Raw genomic sequence first — 19,405 nt, 5'->3', positions numbered from 1 at the left:
AGAGAAAAAGTATATTTCCATACACTAAAATAAAAAAACCCATAAAATAAAAACTCAAGTTTATAAAATATAAGTTTCAGACCATTATCTAAAAAACATTAATATTTCATCAATTTTTTGATCAAATGTATTACCTTTAACTATTCATATATTACTTTTTAAGGATATAAGTATTGTTTTTGACCATATTAAGTATTACATTTGATCAATGAGTTTATAGAACTTGAATTATTTTTAAAGGATAACCATTTTATAATTATTTTTATATGAGTGCATGCAAATACACTTTTTCTTTATTGTCGGAGATTTCTAAATGTAAGACACTTTTTATAACAACAATTTCAGCTTCAATTTAATATGAAACCGAAAATTTTGAATTGAATTTTTGAAAAGTATTGTAAATTTGGAAATAGTTTTAAAAAATTCATATTTTTTGAAATTAATTTTTTTAATCCCAATCAAAATCATTGAAGTTAAAGAGTCTCCAAAAATAAGTAGACCCCAAACCGTTAAGCTTTCAAAAATCAGTTGTAGTGCTCCACTCACTCCGTATGCAACATTTGATGAAGCCCTTGTTCAAACGCTATTATAGCTTGCTCACCCCTCTCAATCTCTCCGACAACACAAACCCATTTTCCAAAATCCTCCAACTCTGTAAATCCGGTGAGCTTTCCGGCGCTCTACAACTTTTAAAATCCATAGATCCCGGTGAAATATCCGCAAAACCAGTCCTATATGCTTCTCTCTTGCAAACATGTACCAAGGTTTTGGCATTCAACCATGGCCTCCAAATCCATGCTCATGTAATCAAATCTGGTCTCGAGTTTGATCGGTTTGTTGGGAATAGCTTACTCACGCTTTATTTCAAATTGGGTACCGATTTTCCCGAGACCCGGAAGGTGTTTGATGGTCTTTTTGTTAAAGATGTGATATCGTGGACCTCGATGATATCGGGGTATGTTCGGGTAGGGAAACCTATGAACTCTCTTGAGTTGTTCTGGAAAATGTTGGCTTATGGGGTTGAGCCAAATGCGTTTACTTTGTCTGCCGTCATCAAGGCTTGTTCTGAGCTTGGGGACTTGAAACTGGGTCGGATATTTCATGGGGTGGTTTTAGGACGTGGGTTTGATTCAAATTATGTTATTGCTAGTGCTTTGATAGACATGCATGGGAGGAACTGTGCTTTGGATGATGCGCGCCAATTGTTTGATGAATTGCTTGAACCGGATGCTATTTGTTGGACATCGATCATTTCTGCGTTGACAAGGAACGATTTCTTTGATGAAGCTTTGAGATTTTTCTATTCCATGCAGAGAGATCACGGGATGTGCCCAGATGGATTTACATTTGGGACAGTCTTAACTGCCTGTGGGAATCTAGGGAGATTGAAGCAAGGTAAAGAAGTGCATGCTAAGGTCATTACAACTGGATTTTGTGGAAATGTGGTTGTGGAGAGCAGCCTAGTGGACATGTATGGAAAATGTGGTTCAGTAGGAGAATCTCAACGCATTTTTGATCGAATGCCAATAAAGAATTCAGTTTCTTGGAGTGCATTGCTTGGGGGATACTGTCAGAATGGAGACTTCAAGTCTGTTATTCAGATCTTTAGGAAGATGGAAAAGGTTGATCTCTACTGTTTTGGAACCATACTTCGTACCTGTGCAGGTTTGGCAGCTGTTAGACAAGGGAAAGAGGTCCACTGCCAGTATATAAGGAAGGGTGGTTGGAGAGATGTTATCGTAGAATCAGCTCTGGTTGATCTTTATGCAAAGTGTGGTTGTATTGAGTATGCACAAACAATCTTTGATCAGATGCCAGTCAGAAATTTGATAACTTGGAACTCAATGATTGGGGGGTTCGCTCAAAATGGAAGAGGTGAAGAAGCTCTTAGGATATTTAATCAGATGGTTAAGGAGGGGATAAAGCCTGATTATATTAGTTTCATAGGGATTCTTTTTGCTTGTAGTCACAGAGGCTTAGTTGATGAAGGACGAGAATATTTTATCTCAATGACTAAAGATTATGGAATTAAGGTTGGAATTGAGCATTATAGTTGCATGGTTGATCTTCTTGGCCGCGCTGGACTATTAGAAGAAGCTGAAATTTTGATAGAGACTTCAGACTTTAGAGATGATTCATCTCTCTGGGCTGCTCTTCTTGGTGCTTGCACAACCTGTACAAACTATGAGATTGCTGAGCGCATTGCAAAGAGGGTGATGGAATTGGAACCTGACTACCATTTGAGTTATGTTCTTCTTGCTAATGTCTACAAGGCAGTTGGCCGGTGGAATGATGCTTTAAGGATTAGGAGGTTAATGAAAGATAGAGGTGTTAATAAAATGCCTGGCAAGAGCTGGATTGAAACTAAGAACAACTTGGGTTCTAGTTTTGATTTTGAGAATTCACTTGTTCCTGGAGAAAGCAATTTTCTAGATGTGGAAGGTATGGGGTGATGTTGACAAGATGGGAATTAGTCATCAACTCAATGCTCAGGGCTTAAGACTAACATTGATTGAATGGTTTTTGTTTCCCATTCTTTTGTTTCTGTTATGGTCTGCCTTCACAGTATCCTATCAGAAACAGTAATAATGGAAGATATATGGAGCACACAATTTCAATAACTGGGGGAAGGCAATATCCGACCATCCTCACCTGATTTTCCTTGCCAAGGGATGCATTTGACAATAGGGTCCCATCTTCTGGCGATTGAGAAGCTTGTCTTGATCTCTCTCATTCTTATCTGGTTGATTGGATGATTAAGAACACCCTAAGGCCATATGATGTTGTTAGACTAACATTGAGAGCATAAGACTGATCATCTATTTATGAGGCCTTTTGAACCACATGGAGTCCAATAATTCAATTTTCTTTGTTGGAGTTGGTGCTTTTATACCCTTGTAGAAGATAAGATCAATATTAAGATCTAAACAAGTTAAATGATTTTATTTTATATTTTCACTGGGAACTGGGGAAGGCTATTTGTATAATGAGTCTCTTCTGACATTCTGAATTGTGCATTAAAAAAAAAGCAGAATAATATCATTCCCTATTTTTCAAATTACTCCTTCAAGCATGAATTGTTGTAAGTTCTAATTCTTTTTTTTCTTCTTCTACACACACACACACACAAAGACGGACGTATATATATCTCCTGCATATGAAAATATTCCTGTTTAACAGTATAGTTATGGTAATAGAAAGTTTTCTAACTGAAAAATTAACAAAATTGTCAGGTGATTGTATATTGTATAGAGCTACAAATGGCTAGGTATCTTCCCAAGGCATCAATTGGTCTGGGTCCTCTGGGATAAGCCAATTTGAGAGATCTCTTATGAAATCCAAAATACAGCACAGGCATGGAAAAATTCTTGAAACAAAATGTCAAAGCTTCTATTCATATATATCTGTCTAGAAAACATGCATAATAAATATAATACACCTTGTAACTAACAATTTACTGTCCCCTACATCCAGATTTTACATGTAATTCATCAAACCCAAAATTACCTTCAAATCTTCCATCAATGGCTGTGTTCTTGCACTGTCCATACATGGTTACCTGCACCCTCAAACTTGAACTTGCTGCAGAAGGTTTTCTCTATACATCTTATTCCACCGGAAGATAATAGCTTCAAGCATGCAAAATCTGCAGATTCTAAAGACCAGGAGATGGTTCATCAAGCTCATGTTCTGATTCAGAGTGGAAGCATTGTTGTGTCAAAGGCAAATTTCATCTCCTGGCTAACCAATTCAGCAAGGTCATGCCTCTTGGCACTTCTATAGGCATCTATAATAGCCTTGAACAAGGACTCATTGGGCTCAATCTCTCGATATTTTAGTTGGCTGTAAATCCGCTTCAAACCTTCAAGCATACCAGCTTTTCCATAACAACCAGCAAGATTAATATAAGTAACAAGATCTGGTTCCAGGCCCTCATCCTGCATTTTCATGAACATTTTCAAAGCCTTGTCGATTGATCCAGATGCTCCATAAGCATATATTGCAACATTATAGAAAGAAGAATCAAGATCTACTTCAGCGTTTAAGAAGGTTTCACAGGATTCAAGTGCAAAAGCATGCAAACCCACTGTAGAGAAGACAGAGGTTATTACAGCTTGTCTAGCATAAGGTTTCCCTTCTTGGTAAGATGATTCGAGCTGTGTTACTGCTTCAGTTGGAAGGCCCCCCTTTTTCAACACCGTAAACATTACTTTAAATGTCCCAGTATCAGGTAGAATCCTCCTTGATATCATCTCATGCAATAATTCACCACAAGCACTCAACTGTCCATTTGTTGCATAACATGCCATTACCTTATTGAACGAAGCACAGTCCCTCAGCAACCCCGACTGTTTCATCTCGTCAGCAACATCAATGGCTTCATCAAGCATACCCAAGTTCTTGTACAGATACATCATTGTTGCAAATGAAACCCCATCTGCGCTACCCTTTTGTCTCAAATCATCAAAAATCAACTTGGCTTCAGATACTAACCCAAGATCAGCATAGAGATTTATCATACTATTTGATGCCACAATATCTGGACCACCCTCCAAATCCTTCATTCCCTCATAGAGTGTTTTTGCTCCTTCCAGGCACCCCACCTTACTATAAGCCTTAATCAGGGAAGTCAACACTATCTGATTTGCTGAAATGCCAAATTCATCCATTTTGCGGAAATAACAAAGAGCTTCTTCAACGTTTCCAGTTTCTGAAAATCCATTTATTAAAGATCCATAAACAACTTCATTTGGTTTGACTCCCAACCTTACCATTTCTTCATAGACACCAACTGCATCAGGAAGCCGTCCCAGTCGGGCATAGCATGCAATAACAGCAGAGAAGGTTAGACACTGCGGTTTGAATCCCATTTTTTGCATTTCAGCTAAGATACCTCTTGCTTCGTCCACCAAATCACCTCCAGAAAACATTTGTATGAGAGAATTATAAGTGCTTTCATTGGGCCAGGTCCCATGATTTCGCATGCCCTTGAAGAGTGAAAAGGCTTTATCGTAAAGTTTTGCTTTGCCATAAGCTTTGACCATGACATTATATTCCACAACATCCTTCTTCTGTCCTAAATCCCTCTTTCCAATGAACACATTCTCAGCCTCCGCCCAAAGACCCTTTTCAGCATAAGCATCTATAATTGCTACACGTGTTCTTGATGATAACTCATCCTCCAAAAGATGTTCTTCCAAAAAGATTTTTGCCTTATCAAGCAATCCTTCATTTACATACATCTTAATAACAACAGGGATAGAATGCTCATCAACCCGCACACGAGATCTTTTCATTTCTGCAATCACAGTCTCCACCTCTCCAACCATATTCCTCTCGCATAATACATGAAGAACAGCTCTGTGAGTTACAACATCAGGGAAAAGTCCCACCTCTCTGATCTTCCTGTAACACTTGAGGGCTGCATCAATGTTTCCCCCATCAGCATACAAAGAAAGAAATATGTTGTAAGTTTTTGTGTCAGGAGATATTCCCCTTTCTTCCATCTCGGTAAGCAAAGTCTCTGCCTCTGATAAATGCCCATGGCTTCCACAAGTATAGATCATAGTGTTGAAAGTAATAGTATCCATTGCAACACCCAATTTTAACATTTCTGCAAACACATCAGCTGCATCCTTCAGGCGACCCGCCTTACCATACAAATCAATTAAAGTATTATAAGTAGCCGTAAGTCGTGGCTTACGTCTGGAACCATCTGTGTTCGATGAATCCATAATATTCGAAATAGGCCTTCTCCCACCAATCTTGAAAAGCTCAGTTGACAAAAAATGTTTAAGACTGACAGGTGCAGAACCTATCTCATCATCTGAATCAGCTACAGATTCCAAATCAAAATCACCCAATTCAACCTTCCCAACACACCAATCCCTATAAAACCTATCCGCCCAATCAAACTCTCCTGCATCCTTTAAAACCCGAACAACAGTATTCATTGCAACCTCATCTGGAAAAACTCCCCTTAATTTCATGTGCTTAATCCACAAGAGTGCTTCTTTCACAAGACCTGCTTTGCCATACACATCAACCAGCATTCCATAGGTGTTGTTTGTTGGTAAAACACCATTTTTAGCCATTTCAATCCAACACAGCCTCAATTCATCCCATTTTTGAGCTCTACCCAGCACCCGAAGCACGACATTGTAGTGAATTACATTGGGCACGTAATCCTCCTGTGATTTAATCCACTCAAAAACCCGCAAAACTCTTTCCCAACTGCTCTGCTCTTTGAGAATCACAGTCTGTTCTTTTGGGCTCAGTTTCCCACATGAACTTAGGGTATCTTCGATGTTGTTTTCAGACTCCAAAGCCCGTAAAATGGACGGCAGCACACCACTATACTTCTTCTTTCTACGACTAATTGAAGTTTTTGTGGGCAAAGCGACAGTTCTGGAATGACACTGAAGCTTAAACCCTGGAAAAACCCTAGCACCTCTAGGATTCAGCCTTTGCTTCTGGGTATGTGAATATGCATTTCTGCCTAGGCTTTTGTCAATCTTGGACGAAGATAAAGTGAGGCGGAAAGTACAGTTTAGGCTTTTTGCCAAGTTCTGGGAGTGGAAATTAAACCCCCAAAAATCTCTATTTCCATAAGATGATTGAAGAGTTTGAAGCTTACATGGAGAGAAGAGAAGACTTTGGAATGGGCTTTGGAGCTTTTCGCGCCCTAATTCTCTGGAACTGTAACTGTAACTGTAGAGCATCGTTTGGCCTTGTTCCTGCAAAAAGTTGGGATTTCGGCCTCAATACTTCTAGATATTTTCCTCTGGAAATGAATATACAGTTATCATTTCCACCTGAAGTCTTTTAGGAAGCCGACACAGAGTCAGACCATATGGTCTGCAAGCCAAGTCTTGACTGGAAGTCTGGAAATACGCCCACCCTATCTAAATTTTCCGAACAGGCCCAAATTATTTTTTTATATCATACACTCTTCCTTTTTATTTTATTTTTATTTTTAGTATTATTTTGAGAAAAATAAAATTATTTAGAGAAAGTATCACTTGAAGACTCTACACGGATTGATTACCCGATTGCATCCGAAATAAGAAACATTCAACCTAATCCTAATTTCATCAAAGCTCTAATTCGAAATATTCAATTCAAGTTTAATTGAATTCTTTTTTTTAAACTTGTATCTAATTCGGATTGCTTTAATTTTATTTGGTTATACTCAAATTGGTCAAAATCGAATCAAAATCAAGTTGGGTAACCCATAATTTTTTATTTTTTTTAAATTTTTATATATAAAAAAATGAAATAGTAAATAACTTTTTCAGTAAAGTAAAACATGAAATAATTATAATTTGATTTTTTCAATTAAAACAAATAAAATAAATATGATGATATAATATAAAATAAATTATAAATATTACAAAAAAATTTAAATTAGGCCGGTGTTATGCTTAGATTGTTCAAACATTAACTCAAACCTAACTTAAATTAAAATTTAACTCCAACTCAAGCCCAATATTAATATAATTGTCCAAATCCAAATCCGACTGACCCACCTAAAATACAACTATAGTTTTACTTATATCAAATACCAACCAAAGAATCACTTCAAATCATTCTCCAAGTTTTAAAAATGATTTTAAAACAATAGAATCCGTTTTACAATAATTTTAAGATGCATTTCTTAACCTTTAACACTTAAAACTTTTCATCATTCAGACATTAAAATTGTTGTCAAACGCACTCTTAACCCTGTTAAAAATCATTGCCAAATGGACTTAAAACTCCAATCAATTTCTTATTATCTGTAAGAGATCATAATTAATTTTGGGATGAAAGCTCCTTGGTTCTTATGAACTGTTTGGACAGCTGACGGATGGCTTTATCTCATACGAAAATGAGCAGAAATTTTCCTTAACTGCGCCTTAAGCAAAGCACAAACTAATGGAAAACTAGTCAATTATAGCTGTTTCTTCAACCCATGAACCGCTGCTTAGCTCTCTTAAAAATGCATATATCCCAATCCCCCCAAAGCCAGAACTGCACCCTTGAAAAGCCTAACAAGCAACATAATTTCCATGGCAGAATCAGAAAAAAAAGGTTAAATCCTAGGAGTCTACATGTTAATGTGTAAATTATGTAGATTGTTCATTCGAGGAAGAAAATATATTACATATAAGCTTCCCGTGGAAACAAATAATGGAAATCATCATGTGAAGGCTCATCTCAAAGAAGACTGCAAAAACTCTATGTTCCTATCTAACTATTTCAGTTTGTCAATCAAACATAGTTAAGAAATCACATCAACAAACATGACACACTAAAGCAGCAATTGAAGGTATCAAATAACATATGGATTAAAAAGAATCGATCCTTTTGGGGCAAATCCAATCTAGATATATCAATAAGCACCATCCGTGGCACATCAAAATGCTTGCATTACAGTCCCTCTTGCCGCATCACGCTTTATCTCTTGAGCCTTGCCACTGCCTCGGAAGTACATGTAAACTTGCTGCATATTGGGATTGAGAACAAAGAGAGTTAGAAGAAACCAAGATGCAGTAGAAGTGCTGGAGATAGAAGCAGAAGAACTAGAAATCAGACTACTGAACCTGAACAACCCAGATACTGAGCAGTGATTCAAGGCAGAACAATCCAAATCCAATAAGGTAGAATATCTGCAATATAGGAAGTGTAAATGATCCCAATCCTTCTTACAAAAAAGAAGAAGAAAAAAAAAAAGCCACTACCATGAATCCTGATAATAATTTGTCAAGGTTATAATGGTCCAGTAATATTACATGCCAACAATAATTTTCATAGTCACAATGATCCAGCGATATTATCCAGTTTATCGTAAAGGTCTGCAGTTTGGAACTTACCCCAACTAAAGCATGTTTACTCAAAAGATCCACTGCAGGCAGGATTCCTCTGTGCCACAGGATCACATCACACAGGCATCAGTTGCAAAATAGACAATGAATTACCAATACTTCATAAAAGTTGTTCTTACATGATTACTATTGTTTTATGGTAAAATATGGCGAATATAGTGACAAGAAGAAGGATTACAGAACTGTTATCATGTTTGGAGAGGGGAATTTGCCCATAGATTTAGGAGACAGCCCAGCTGGCAGAAAGTATGTAATTCTCTGGAGGGCTATAAATTCACCCTTCAAGATCATTCCTTTAATCCTTGCGCATCATTTAAGGGCTTAAGTCCAGACAGCCATTTTGCAAGCACCCAGGTTCCCCAGAAAAGTGAATTAATTAGGATGCTTTGGACACCATCAATCCTTTTTTTTTTTCTTGAGCGCCACCAATTTTCATAAAGAGGACAAACCTCTGGCAGACATTCCAAGGCAATCAATTGACTCATTTCCAACTTCAAAAACCAACAGAGCACAGATTGTATGTCCAAATTTTTTATATCTGCAGATTGGGTGATTATGAACACCAATAGTTTCTTGACACTACTTCTGAATTCTTTTAGGAGATATGAGAGCTATTCATCCTCAAACTGGTATACCCTTCTTTGTAGATATGTTGTTATCTTCTCAATAAAGAATTAATGAATGGAAAACTTATGTGAGAGACTTACGTTAAATCCTCTTGGACAGAAACATATCAAAGAAAACTTACGTGAGAGACTTCCCCTTGAATACAATTGGAGGAGCAACTGAAGCAAAGATGCAGAAGGCAATATGAAGCTGCATGGAGAAAACAAGGCAAAAAAAATGAGGTGACCACAATTTGCAGAACATCTACATTGCAAGTGAAAGCCAGATCCACAAAAAGAACATAAAACAGCTTACCAGGTAAAACAAGAAAAACCACCCGAACTTTAGAGCACTATCAGTCCTGATAAAAGAGGTGACAGGACATTGTCAGGAAGAATCTCACAAAACGACAAAACAAAATACAAATAAATAAATAAAACAGAGTCAATAATATGGGTGATTAATTGACAAAAATTTGTGAACTACAAACAATTGTTTGTGCAATTCTACTTTGTCCCAAGAAGGATATATGCTCTAAAGGTGAACTAGGTGCAAAGTACAGAAGAAGAGTACCAAGAAGAATATCATTATATTTATTTATTTATTATTTTTTGATAGGCAAGAAGCATACCAGTTAATAAATCCTACATATGCAATCCATGTGCTTTTTTATTTAGAAAAAGTAACATACCAATACATCCAAGATCCAGGGTTGCATATATATTTCAGCTGACAGTTTAACATGCCCATATATCAATTCAATATCTTGAGCAGCTGAGCTATCTCCCAGTAACTCAAACTATCCATCGATGGTAATTTTCTTTACAGTTTGGTGCTATTTACCTTGTAGGTCTTTCAGGTTTGCAACTATATTTCTCTGGGGTTTTGAAAACAAAACTGATTCTTATCGTGTTAAATGTTGAACAAAATAACATTTGAATCAACATGCTTGTGTCAAAGCTGAGTATGCAACTCATATTCTCCTCCATTGTAAGGTGGGTGAATTTTGTGGGACACTGGCTTGTCAGCATGATAGCTTTGTTCAAAGAAGGGAAGTGTGGAGAGCAATGCTCTAATTCTATTTTAATGTGTTCAGAAGACTTTTGAAAGACAGAGGTGTAAGATGTTGGTAATAGAGAACTGAGCTTTACGTCTTTATTTTATTACTCTAGGTCTTCTTTGGGGATGAAATCTTGTCTCCCCTTCTGACTGAGAGCTAGTGCTTGCCTATGTTCCATTCCTGTTCCTTTTTTTTTTTGGATGGGTAAATTTTTGTCTCCATTGGAACTTAAACCTGGAACCTCCCACAAACCCTCCCCATCCCCTTACCACTTGAGCCAGGCTTCAAGGGTATGTTCCATTCCTGTTCCTCTCATTCTTTTTTGTGAATCTTTGCATACTTCCAGTATAATTGGGCTTGCCTCCTCTCATATGCACACACTTGGGCGTGCATGCACCCGCGCGCACACACATTCATTTGATTATAAAAAAACATGAGTTACTCTTGAATCTTTTTTAGTGATTCACTATTCAATTTCAGCATAGAAACATTGCTTTCTTCTTCATATCAAATTCTTCCCCATATCTTTGCATTATTCTATCTTGAACTAACAATTTATTTCTCTTTATTTGTTAGAAACTTACGGCATAGTTATTATTTTTAATGTGGGTGGCTATTATGAAAATTCATCATAGAATGCACATCATTGTTTAATAGTTTAACCACCACAAAGATTTACTGACTAAAAATATAGAGAACATTTTTCTCTGTGTGTGTGTGTGTGAGACAGAGAGATAGAAGGAAGAGAGAGGGAGAGAGAGAGAGAGAGAGAACGAGAACATTCATTTGATGCAAGTGAACATATTGCAGTTAAATGTTAGAAAGAACATATTAGGATTCCTTCACTTGTTGATGCACAGGCTAGGAAGCAAGCATTTTTACCATTTAAAAAATAAGCATTAAATATGATGTTTCTTAGCATGACAAATCAATGCTTTTACCTAATATCCCTCTAAACATTTCCAAACACATTTACATTTTTTTCAAGCCCCCACAAATTTGCATTCACTTTGCAAAGGCAAAATATTCATAGCTCCATTAATAAATCAATGTATTGGATTTTAACATATCCAACAAGATTACTCCTAAAACCTTGAGATGATCAACATCAAGTAAAACAAATAACAGAGAACAATCAGATCTTTGAACCATTCTGAACATCTTCCTTTAACATCCAGAACAATGCAAAGGAACAAATTCATGGAATCATCCTTTTGATTAAGTTCCAATTCAAAAGATCTTAGAGAAAATAAATCTAAATGGCGTGACAGGACCCATCCCCTACAATTGGAAGTCTGATATATGTCTAGTGTGGATGATATAATGGGAGTCATGTTTGGAATAACCATAAATAGTACCTCATGGCACGATAAAGAGGACGATACCACAACACATAAGCTCCTGGAACCCCTGATAAGAAGTAGATGATGGCAAGAAACCAAATTGTCGGACCTACAAGGAAAGCAAATTCAAGACCCAATTATGGAAGGTTACAATATTCCCCAAGGTTTGGGAGGTGAACAAAGTTCCAAACTAACCTTCCCCCTTAATCCAAGCTGTGGTAACTGCTACAATATTCCATGTAAGGCAAAGTACCAAACCTGCATGACATCACAAAATTTAAGAACTTATATCATTGTGGAAGGATAAATACCTATTATTCAATAGTAGATACTATTGTTCTATACTGTAAAGTGTTATCTGACATCAAAACCAAACAAATATCAGAACAAAATAGCATCCAGTAATTTTATTGTTTCCACTTTGCTCAAGCTGGCTAGGTTTCTTGGGTTGGGCTCCTTTCCTATGGATGCATAGGACATCATTATCCGGTTAGTGAGCACATGCCATAACACCATCTATCAAACCAATAAATATCAACTTTGAATGCTAATTAATTGCACAATACAACACCACATTAAGCCTTCTGAGGTGGATCCCTTCTCCACTAACAAATACCATTCTGTATGAACTTTGAAATTAAATTTTGAAATAATACACTTAATAATAATTAAAATATTTCTCTAAGGTTTGACCTTAGAGGTTGTTTTTAGATAGACTTTCATTAATCATCCATTACTCAAATTGCAGGTGATGAGCATTTAAAAATACTTTAATTATTCAGCACATCACTTCAAATATTTTAGATTACAAATTCCATAGAAGAGATAGTCAATGGCGAAGATATCAGTGTCCTTTAGTCCTAAAAGCATACTCAATACAGTATTGTTTTGGGCAATCAGTTTGCTAGGCAAATTGATATCCATAGATCAAAAGATAATTTCATGTGGTGTTCACTCATTGATAGGATAAGTGATCTCTTATTCATCCATGGATGGAAGAAATCAAACCCTGTTCCATGGCAAAAGTTAACATTCTCATATCCAAAATCGATGCAAAGTATTGAAAGTGCTTGGGTTTGGAAGGAGAACTAAAAGACCAATATGAGCAAACGCATATGATTGTTAAAACAATGGGCCACTGTAAACTATTTTACATTTTACATTTTTGCCAAGGCATAATTTCCATAGGATCAAAGGGAGCACAAAAAATTAATTCCTTTGGGTAATTACTGACAGGCAAGTTAATGGCATGCAATTTAGTTCTTCATGAGTCCACAATTTATTGAAATTAAAGTTGATCATATTCATATGCACGTTATTGCACTTTAGGATAATAGGATTATTTGAATATGCTTCAACCTAGCACAGACAAAAAATTTAATCTAAAAAAGTCTGCAACTTCTCTCATTCTTGTTTAATTTTTTTATCTAAAAAGGAAGCAAATTTAACCCTCATCCATATAGAGGTCCCAACAACTTGAATCATGCATCTACTTCTAAAACAACCGCTACATCAGGATGTTTGATCTGGCAAAAGAACCTTCTTTCACAAGTACCTCCCAGAACTTCAGATGGCAGTCAGTTAACACAACAATTTTATGCATAAACATCATTTCATCTACATAATTTGCTGGATAAAATCTACAAAAATAACAGTCAAGAATACTGTATACCACTTTAGTCAGAAGGTTACACTTTAGAATTTCATATTAGAACTTTGGTTGACAAGTAAAGAAGTCGTACATACAGCATTTTTTCAATAAAAGAGGAAAAACTGTTCCATAATTGCCTACCATTGACCAAGAAAAGGCACAAGTAAACAGAAATTAATTAAAAAATAATAGCAATCAATGCTGTGTGAAGATCAGAGAGAGCCAAGAAAATGTCCCTAGAAAGTGACTGGAAAAAGAAATTACCAAGGAACCAACCAGAAAGAGGCAGGCTTCAGCAAATAATGGTATTAAATATATTAAAGTATAAGAGTACAAGTATATATATTATTTTAACCATCTCCCACCCTCACAATCTTCCTCAAATTTGAGGTTCACCATGTGAAAAATAACCAAATATTAAAAAATTCAACTGGATCAACAAACTATATATCCAAGTAAACCCTACTTTGGTGACTTGGCATGTGGAGGATGGTTTCCTGTTCCATTAGTCTAACCAGCTAAATCATCCGGTTTCATAAACTATATGTCTCAGAAGCAGTATACAGAAAATTTAATAAAGCAATTCAGACTGATAGACTAAATACCTTCGAAAAATTTAAGAAACTAAAAACTCTGTTAAGCATGTTGTTATTGCCAAAGTAGCTTTGGACAGTTCCCAGAGATGTGCAACTTGCAAATGGTCGATAAGTTGCTCTATAACTATAATCTTAATCATTAAGGAAGCAACATAATATCTGTGACAATATAACAGTTTTTAGATAAAACTAGATTAATCACAGAAGCACAACACTAAGGGTATCAAGGTAAAAATTCATACCAATATATCATAGCTATGAGAGTGGTCTACTCTCACTAAAGTGCTCCTAGATCCTCAATAAAATTAGAAAAAGCCAGTATAAATTTTCTAAACTGATCTAAAATAGCATATCCAAAGAGAAGAGAAATGCATCTATGGATTCCACAAGAGAAAATCACTTTGGGACATTTGAAACTTGAACTTCTATCAAACAGGACTTTAAGGTTCACATACCCAAATATGTCGTGAATGCAACGTACTGCAACTTCTGTTGATGGATTGGTATTTCATTTGCAATGTCATGATGAATAAGGGGGAAAAATGGTGGCCAATTTTTCTCCTCTATGACAATTCCAGCTGCCAAAGAAAGAATGATATTTAGATTGTAGACTGCATGAAAACACTACTCAACCTAATTGATTCACTAATGATATAAACAACAGACAAACCTCGTGCTACAGCATCTTCCCTCCGTTTTAGTTCCTGCATAGCAGAAAGAAAGCTGATGACCAATTAATGGAAGGATGAATTTTATCTTTCTTGTATTTTTAGCCACTGCTTCAGTGGTTTTTTAATACAATCTCTTTATTTATCAAAAAAAAAAAATTATCTTTAAAAAAAAATTTCCACAGTATATATATATATATAAAATGAGAAGTGATGATCCAATCCTTTTTGATAGCCAATGCTCCATTCCTACACATCTTGTCAACCTATAGGGTTCAGTTCGCAAGTCAGCATGGACTTCTATCACTTAAAAAGAGATGCCTATAATGAACCTCACAATTAAAAAAGCAAACTCAACATGATTTCATAATCATTGATATCAAACACTGGCCTAGCTTAATTCAGATGCATCAAATTTATAAATTATATCAAAATCAATTTCAAACTACCATATGACATAGGATGAGTGAAGTACCTGTTCTCTCTTTTTCAGTTCAGCCTCTTTGGCCTGAAGTTCCCTCTCCTTTGCCTTTGTGTCCTACAATTGAAAGCAAAAGAACTAAAAACTTGAAATGCATGCTTGCACGGAATGTACAGATAACAAAATGTAATACATAACTTAACATTTTTTTTTCTTTCGCTTTTCATTTTTTTAAATATAAATAAATAAATAAGAAACATCTTTGTCAACTTTGATCTACCTTTGCACCATCAAGAGGAATATCAACTGTTGCACCACGATAACCAGCAGGTTCAGGGGGGAGTGGTGAAAGCCTAGAGTTGGCTGCAGGGGGGACACTACCAGGGTTCTGGCAATCTCAGCAAGAATACAATAGATAAGCATCCATAGGCAGCAGGGCATCATGTAAACTTAATCATCCAAAAAATGCATGATAATTTACAAGCATGCAAATAAAGTCATCATAACAAACATTACCATAATTTCGAAAGTATTTTGGAAAAGGAGGCTAAATGAGCAAAGGACTACAAACATGTTTTAAGGGGGAAAAAACAAATTGGAGCATTTTGTAAGACAACCAATTTTCCTAAAAGCTTCAACTCATAAGATTTGGGCCCACAATGTAGATCATGCACTCCAACATCCTCCCTCACGTGCAACCTCATACCCACACACGGGAAGACACATAGGCATACACAGGCCCACAGATAAACAAACCATAAATAGTCTCTTTTGGGCTTATTAAAGTGCGGAAATAAACATGCGGTAAGGTTCAAACACCTTACCTTTCACCAAACGAGGCTATGACAACATGTTAGACAACCAATTTTCCTAAAAGCTTTAGCTTATAGGGTTTAGGTTCATAATACCTATCATGCACTCCAACACATTTCTTGGTTGAAAAATAAATTTGCTATGGAAATTGGACATAAGACCAATTTCAAATAGCATGTTCAAGAAGCAACCAGTAGATTTTGTTGGGAATCCCACTGCAAAAAAAGAAAAAAAAGAAATGGATAATATATGATAAAAAGGAGGATTAGAAATTCCGAGGATGTGTTAGTTTTAATTTTTCAACTGAAAGCATAAGAACAAACCAAATGCACAACCACCAAAACCTTATCCACTCTGGATGTCTCTCACTACTACCACCATAACTTCCACCATCACTGAAACCTACCACCTTTGGTACACATTCACCAACATCACTAGCAAGCCACTACTTAACTACCCCCCTATAGCAAGAGGTTGGCATTACCTATGTTTCAAGCATCACAGCCACCTACACTCTTATCACAGCGGCCCCTAATACTTCCATTCTATCAAAATCGCCTCTAGCATTTTCTCACTTTCATAATTCATCACTACCACAGTCATTATCTTTACCATCACCCAAACTGTTGCCACCTTCACCAGCATCGCAACACCACACTTATACCACAATTCATCCCCAAATCCATCAATGTTGCTAGCCTGCCCCATTACCACTAAGATCACCTCCTCCTGTGTAATTCATCCCTAGTACAGCCAAGAAACCAGGCCATCATCTCCAACAACCTGTCACAACTAACACATCTGACATTTATAACATTTTCATCACCACCCTGACCATCAATTGCAGGATGCTAAAACCACCACCACCACTACAAACAACATGACATCAGCGTAGCAGTCGGCCACAGCACCACCTCTGATATTTTTCATGAAAATACATCCAGAATGAAGTTGTGGCCTCTAGCATCCCAATACCACCTTCTCTAACACCCTTCTGCTGTAACACTACAACCATCAAAATGCCACTACCACAACTGTTACAAAGGGCAACCACCACTGTTACCATCTCACTAACACTACAAAGTCATGACCTCTAAATATCAATCACACAATTATCATCTCTAAACCTCTTAGCACTCAGATAATGCTAAGTCCAACTCCATTGAAGAATAGGAATTCTAAAGTGTCATTCAAACAACAGACTTAAAAATTAGACAATATTCATATGTACAATTTCCAATTCATAAAATGGAACACAAGACCCAAATGGAAAATTCTCTCAGCCAATGCAAATCTAAACACAACTAAAAAACTACATGACTCATGTTTGCACAATATGAAGAACAGAAAAAGCACATCACATTACTAAATAAATGAACTCGCTCCTGTTCCTCTCAATTTTCAAAAGAAACTCTTTAAACTGCCTAGAGGTCGTCCCCAAGCTCCACCTCCCCTCCATCTTTATGAAATTATCAATAGCAGCATGTCTTTAAACTAGAGCATACAATATTTCCATAAATCTGTCTCCACAACGAGTTTTAAGCAAGGGCTGCCAAGCTACCATATTTATCATGTTTCTGCTGCCTGGACAGTCCTTACAATCATCACCATAACTGATTTTCTGCACACATGACCAAGCATCCAACTAGAAGCTCCTTAATCCTTATCATATTATCTAACTTGATAACCATTAAGTAATGCAGATGTTCCCAAATTTTCTCAACGCACTCATTTTAGTTCAATATTTCTGAGCCTTTCCACTCATATTCACCTCAACTCCATCATCATAAGTACACTTATGAATGAACCCCTTTGCTTTCCACAGTCTGATTTAGATATTATATAATATAATAACACAATGCATTAATACAATAAAACATAGACATTTGTCACCTCAGGAAAGAGAGACAAAACAGTAGCTAATTCCCCAACCAAAGCATTCCCATCATACATGCTGATTCAATCTCCGAACTTCTCAACAAATGCAATGTCATTGACGAAAGCAAGTATAGTTAGAAAAGTTGAAAAGAATATAAGCTTATGTGTGATTGCCTTATTCATCACAAACAGAATAAAAAAAGAAAAACTAAAGCTTTGAAATATATTTGGGATGTGATCAAACAAAAACCTTGGTCAACCGAATCTAATACAATTGCTTTGCTTAGTTGAGATAAATTTTTCATTTTTTTAACAAACAAAATACGAAGGATCCAAAAACCAAAATTTTGTTTTCTTTCCTTTCAACTCAATTGCACTAAAGTAAAAAAAAAAAAAAACAACCAAAATCAGGGGAAAAAAATAAAGAAGAACAAAAAAAAAGACCCACATATGAGAATCACATCGAAAATTCGTAGCCAACATGAAAATCAAATACCCAAAACAGATCTAATAGACGTCGAAACCAACCACAAATCCATGTCCACCAAATCATCAAATCCATTAACATAATATAAACAACAAAATTTGAGTTGAATTACACCAAACAACACATCCAAAAAAGAAAATACAAAATAAAAAAAAATAAAAAAAAACAATCGTTCATCTGAGCAGAACTCATCAAACACTGGAGATCGGAATAGATTCCAGACTCACCGCGAATGGATTCACATCTTCTTCGTCAAAAGGGTTACTTTCGTAACGGCCGGCCATGGGAGAGGGCAAAAGCAGAGATCTGGAGATTCAGAGAGAGGTGGGGTCGGAGGAAACGGGAGATTTGGGAAATTAGAGTTTCGGTGGAGACAATTAAGGCGGAAGAAGTTCGAAAAAGAGAGAGAGAAAGAAGTGCTGATGGGTCTGCGTAGCCTGGCTTAGCCTTTTATGTTGGCGTTTGTTTCCTGGGAAACTTGAGTGGAAAGAACCTATTCGCGCGTCGGACGATGCAAATGGCTTAAATAGTCCGTACATGGGGCTCTAATCGCTGAATTGTCTAGCAACCCTGTTCATTTATTATCACACTATTGACTATTGTAATAATTATTTTCCAATAATTCCTTCACATATAATGCAAGTTCCCAAACATCCCATAATTAGAAAGGCTTGGAAATTGATATTTTAAAATAATTATTAAAAATTGAAATGAAAAAACTTTTAACATAAAATTTCTAAAAATACCCCATATAAGAAAATAAAAAAATAAGGCGTTTTAAAAAAAATATTTTAATATTTCAATTAATTTCATTTACTTTTTTAAATACGGAGAATAATTAAAAAAAATATTATATGGGGTATTTTTCATATAAAACATTTCAATTTTGAACCGAACTTCTATCATATAAAACATCCTTCCCAAAACCCGTTTATCAAAATTATTTTTTAAAATATTTTTGGAATAAAGCCTTAAATTAGCAAAAATATATTATACTTTGAAAACCATGATATGG

At 36.1% G+C, this 19,405-nt stretch overlaps 3 protein-coding genes across 4 annotated transcripts; 1 reads left to right on the top strand and 2 right to left on the bottom strand.

Annotated features, from left to right (window-relative positions):
* Positions 1–502: 502 nt before the first annotated feature.
* Positions 503–3,058, top strand: LOC100267038 (pentatricopeptide repeat-containing protein At1g03540). The gene has a single exon (XM_002272783.4). It carries the CDS (start codon positions 552–554, stop codon positions 2,451–2,453), a length of 1,902 nt encoding a protein of 633 aa, XP_002272819.1. The 5' UTR covers positions 503–551; the 3' UTR covers positions 2,454–3,058.
* A 310-nt stretch (positions 3,059–3,368) lies between these two features.
* On the bottom strand, positions 3,369–6,912 carry LOC100244720 (pentatricopeptide repeat-containing protein At1g73710). The gene is made up of 2 exons (XM_002272748.4): positions 6,816–6,912; positions 3,369–6,737 (listed from the first exon to the last, which is right to left on the bottom strand). Exon 2 carries the CDS (start codon positions 6,720–6,722, stop codon positions 3,696–3,698), a length of 3,027 nt encoding a protein of 1,008 aa, XP_002272784.1. The 5' UTR covers positions 6,723–6,737; positions 6,816–6,912; the 3' UTR covers positions 3,369–3,695.
* A 1,184-nt stretch (positions 6,913–8,096) lies between these two features.
* On the bottom strand, positions 8,097–18,983 carry LOC100243027 (secretory carrier-associated membrane protein 1). 2 transcript variants are annotated; one of them, XM_002278406.4, is made up of 12 exons: positions 18,618–18,983; positions 15,493–15,600; positions 15,267–15,329; positions 14,794–14,827; positions 14,579–14,701; positions 12,072–12,134; positions 11,892–11,985; positions 9,789–9,834; positions 9,616–9,683; positions 8,856–8,904; positions 8,586–8,651; positions 8,097–8,485 (listed from the first exon to the last, which is right to left on the bottom strand). In XM_002278406.4, the coding sequence occupies exons 1-12, from the start codon at positions 18,672–18,674 to the stop codon at positions 8,399–8,401; spliced, it is 858 nt and encodes a 285-aa protein (XP_002278442.1). In that variant the 5' UTR covers positions 18,675–18,983; the 3' UTR covers positions 8,097–8,398. The 2 variants fall into 2 exon arrangements, with proteins under 2 accessions (XP_002278442.1, XP_010657282.1); XM_010658980.3 differs by lacking the exon at positions 15,493–15,600 and having other exon boundaries at positions 18,618–18,938.
* Positions 18,984–19,405: the final 422 nt, after the last annotated feature.

Source organism: Vitis vinifera, chromosome 12 (assembly GCF_030704535.1).
Source record: "Vitis vinifera cultivar Pinot Noir 40024 chromosome 12, ASM3070453v1".
NCBI classification, from domain to species: Eukaryota; Viridiplantae; Streptophyta; class Magnoliopsida; order Vitales; family Vitaceae; genus Vitis; species Vitis vinifera.
This window is presented reverse-complemented; position numbering and strand designations above follow the sequence as displayed.

Coding starts and splice junctions, on each gene's coding strand:
- LOC100244720 (XM_002272748.4), bottom strand. CDS start 6,722: ATGCTCTACAGTTACAGTTACAGTTCCAGAGAATTAGGGCGCGAAAAG.
- LOC100267038 (XM_002272783.4), top strand. CDS start 552: ATGCAACATTTGATGAAGCCCTTGTTCAAACGCTATTATAGCTTGCTC.
- LOC100243027 (XM_002278406.4), bottom strand. CDS start 18,674: ATGGCCGGCCGTTACGAAAGTAACCCTTTTGACGAAGAAGATGTGAAT. Junction 11,986..12,071: donor AGCTTGGATTAAGGGGGAAG/GTTAGTTTGGAA, acceptor CTTTCCTTGTAG/GTCCGACAATTTGGTTTCTT. Junction 8,905..9,615: donor TTCAAGGGGAAGTCTCTCAC/GTAAGTTTTCTT, acceptor CCTGTGGCACAG/AGGAATCCTGCCTGCAGTGG.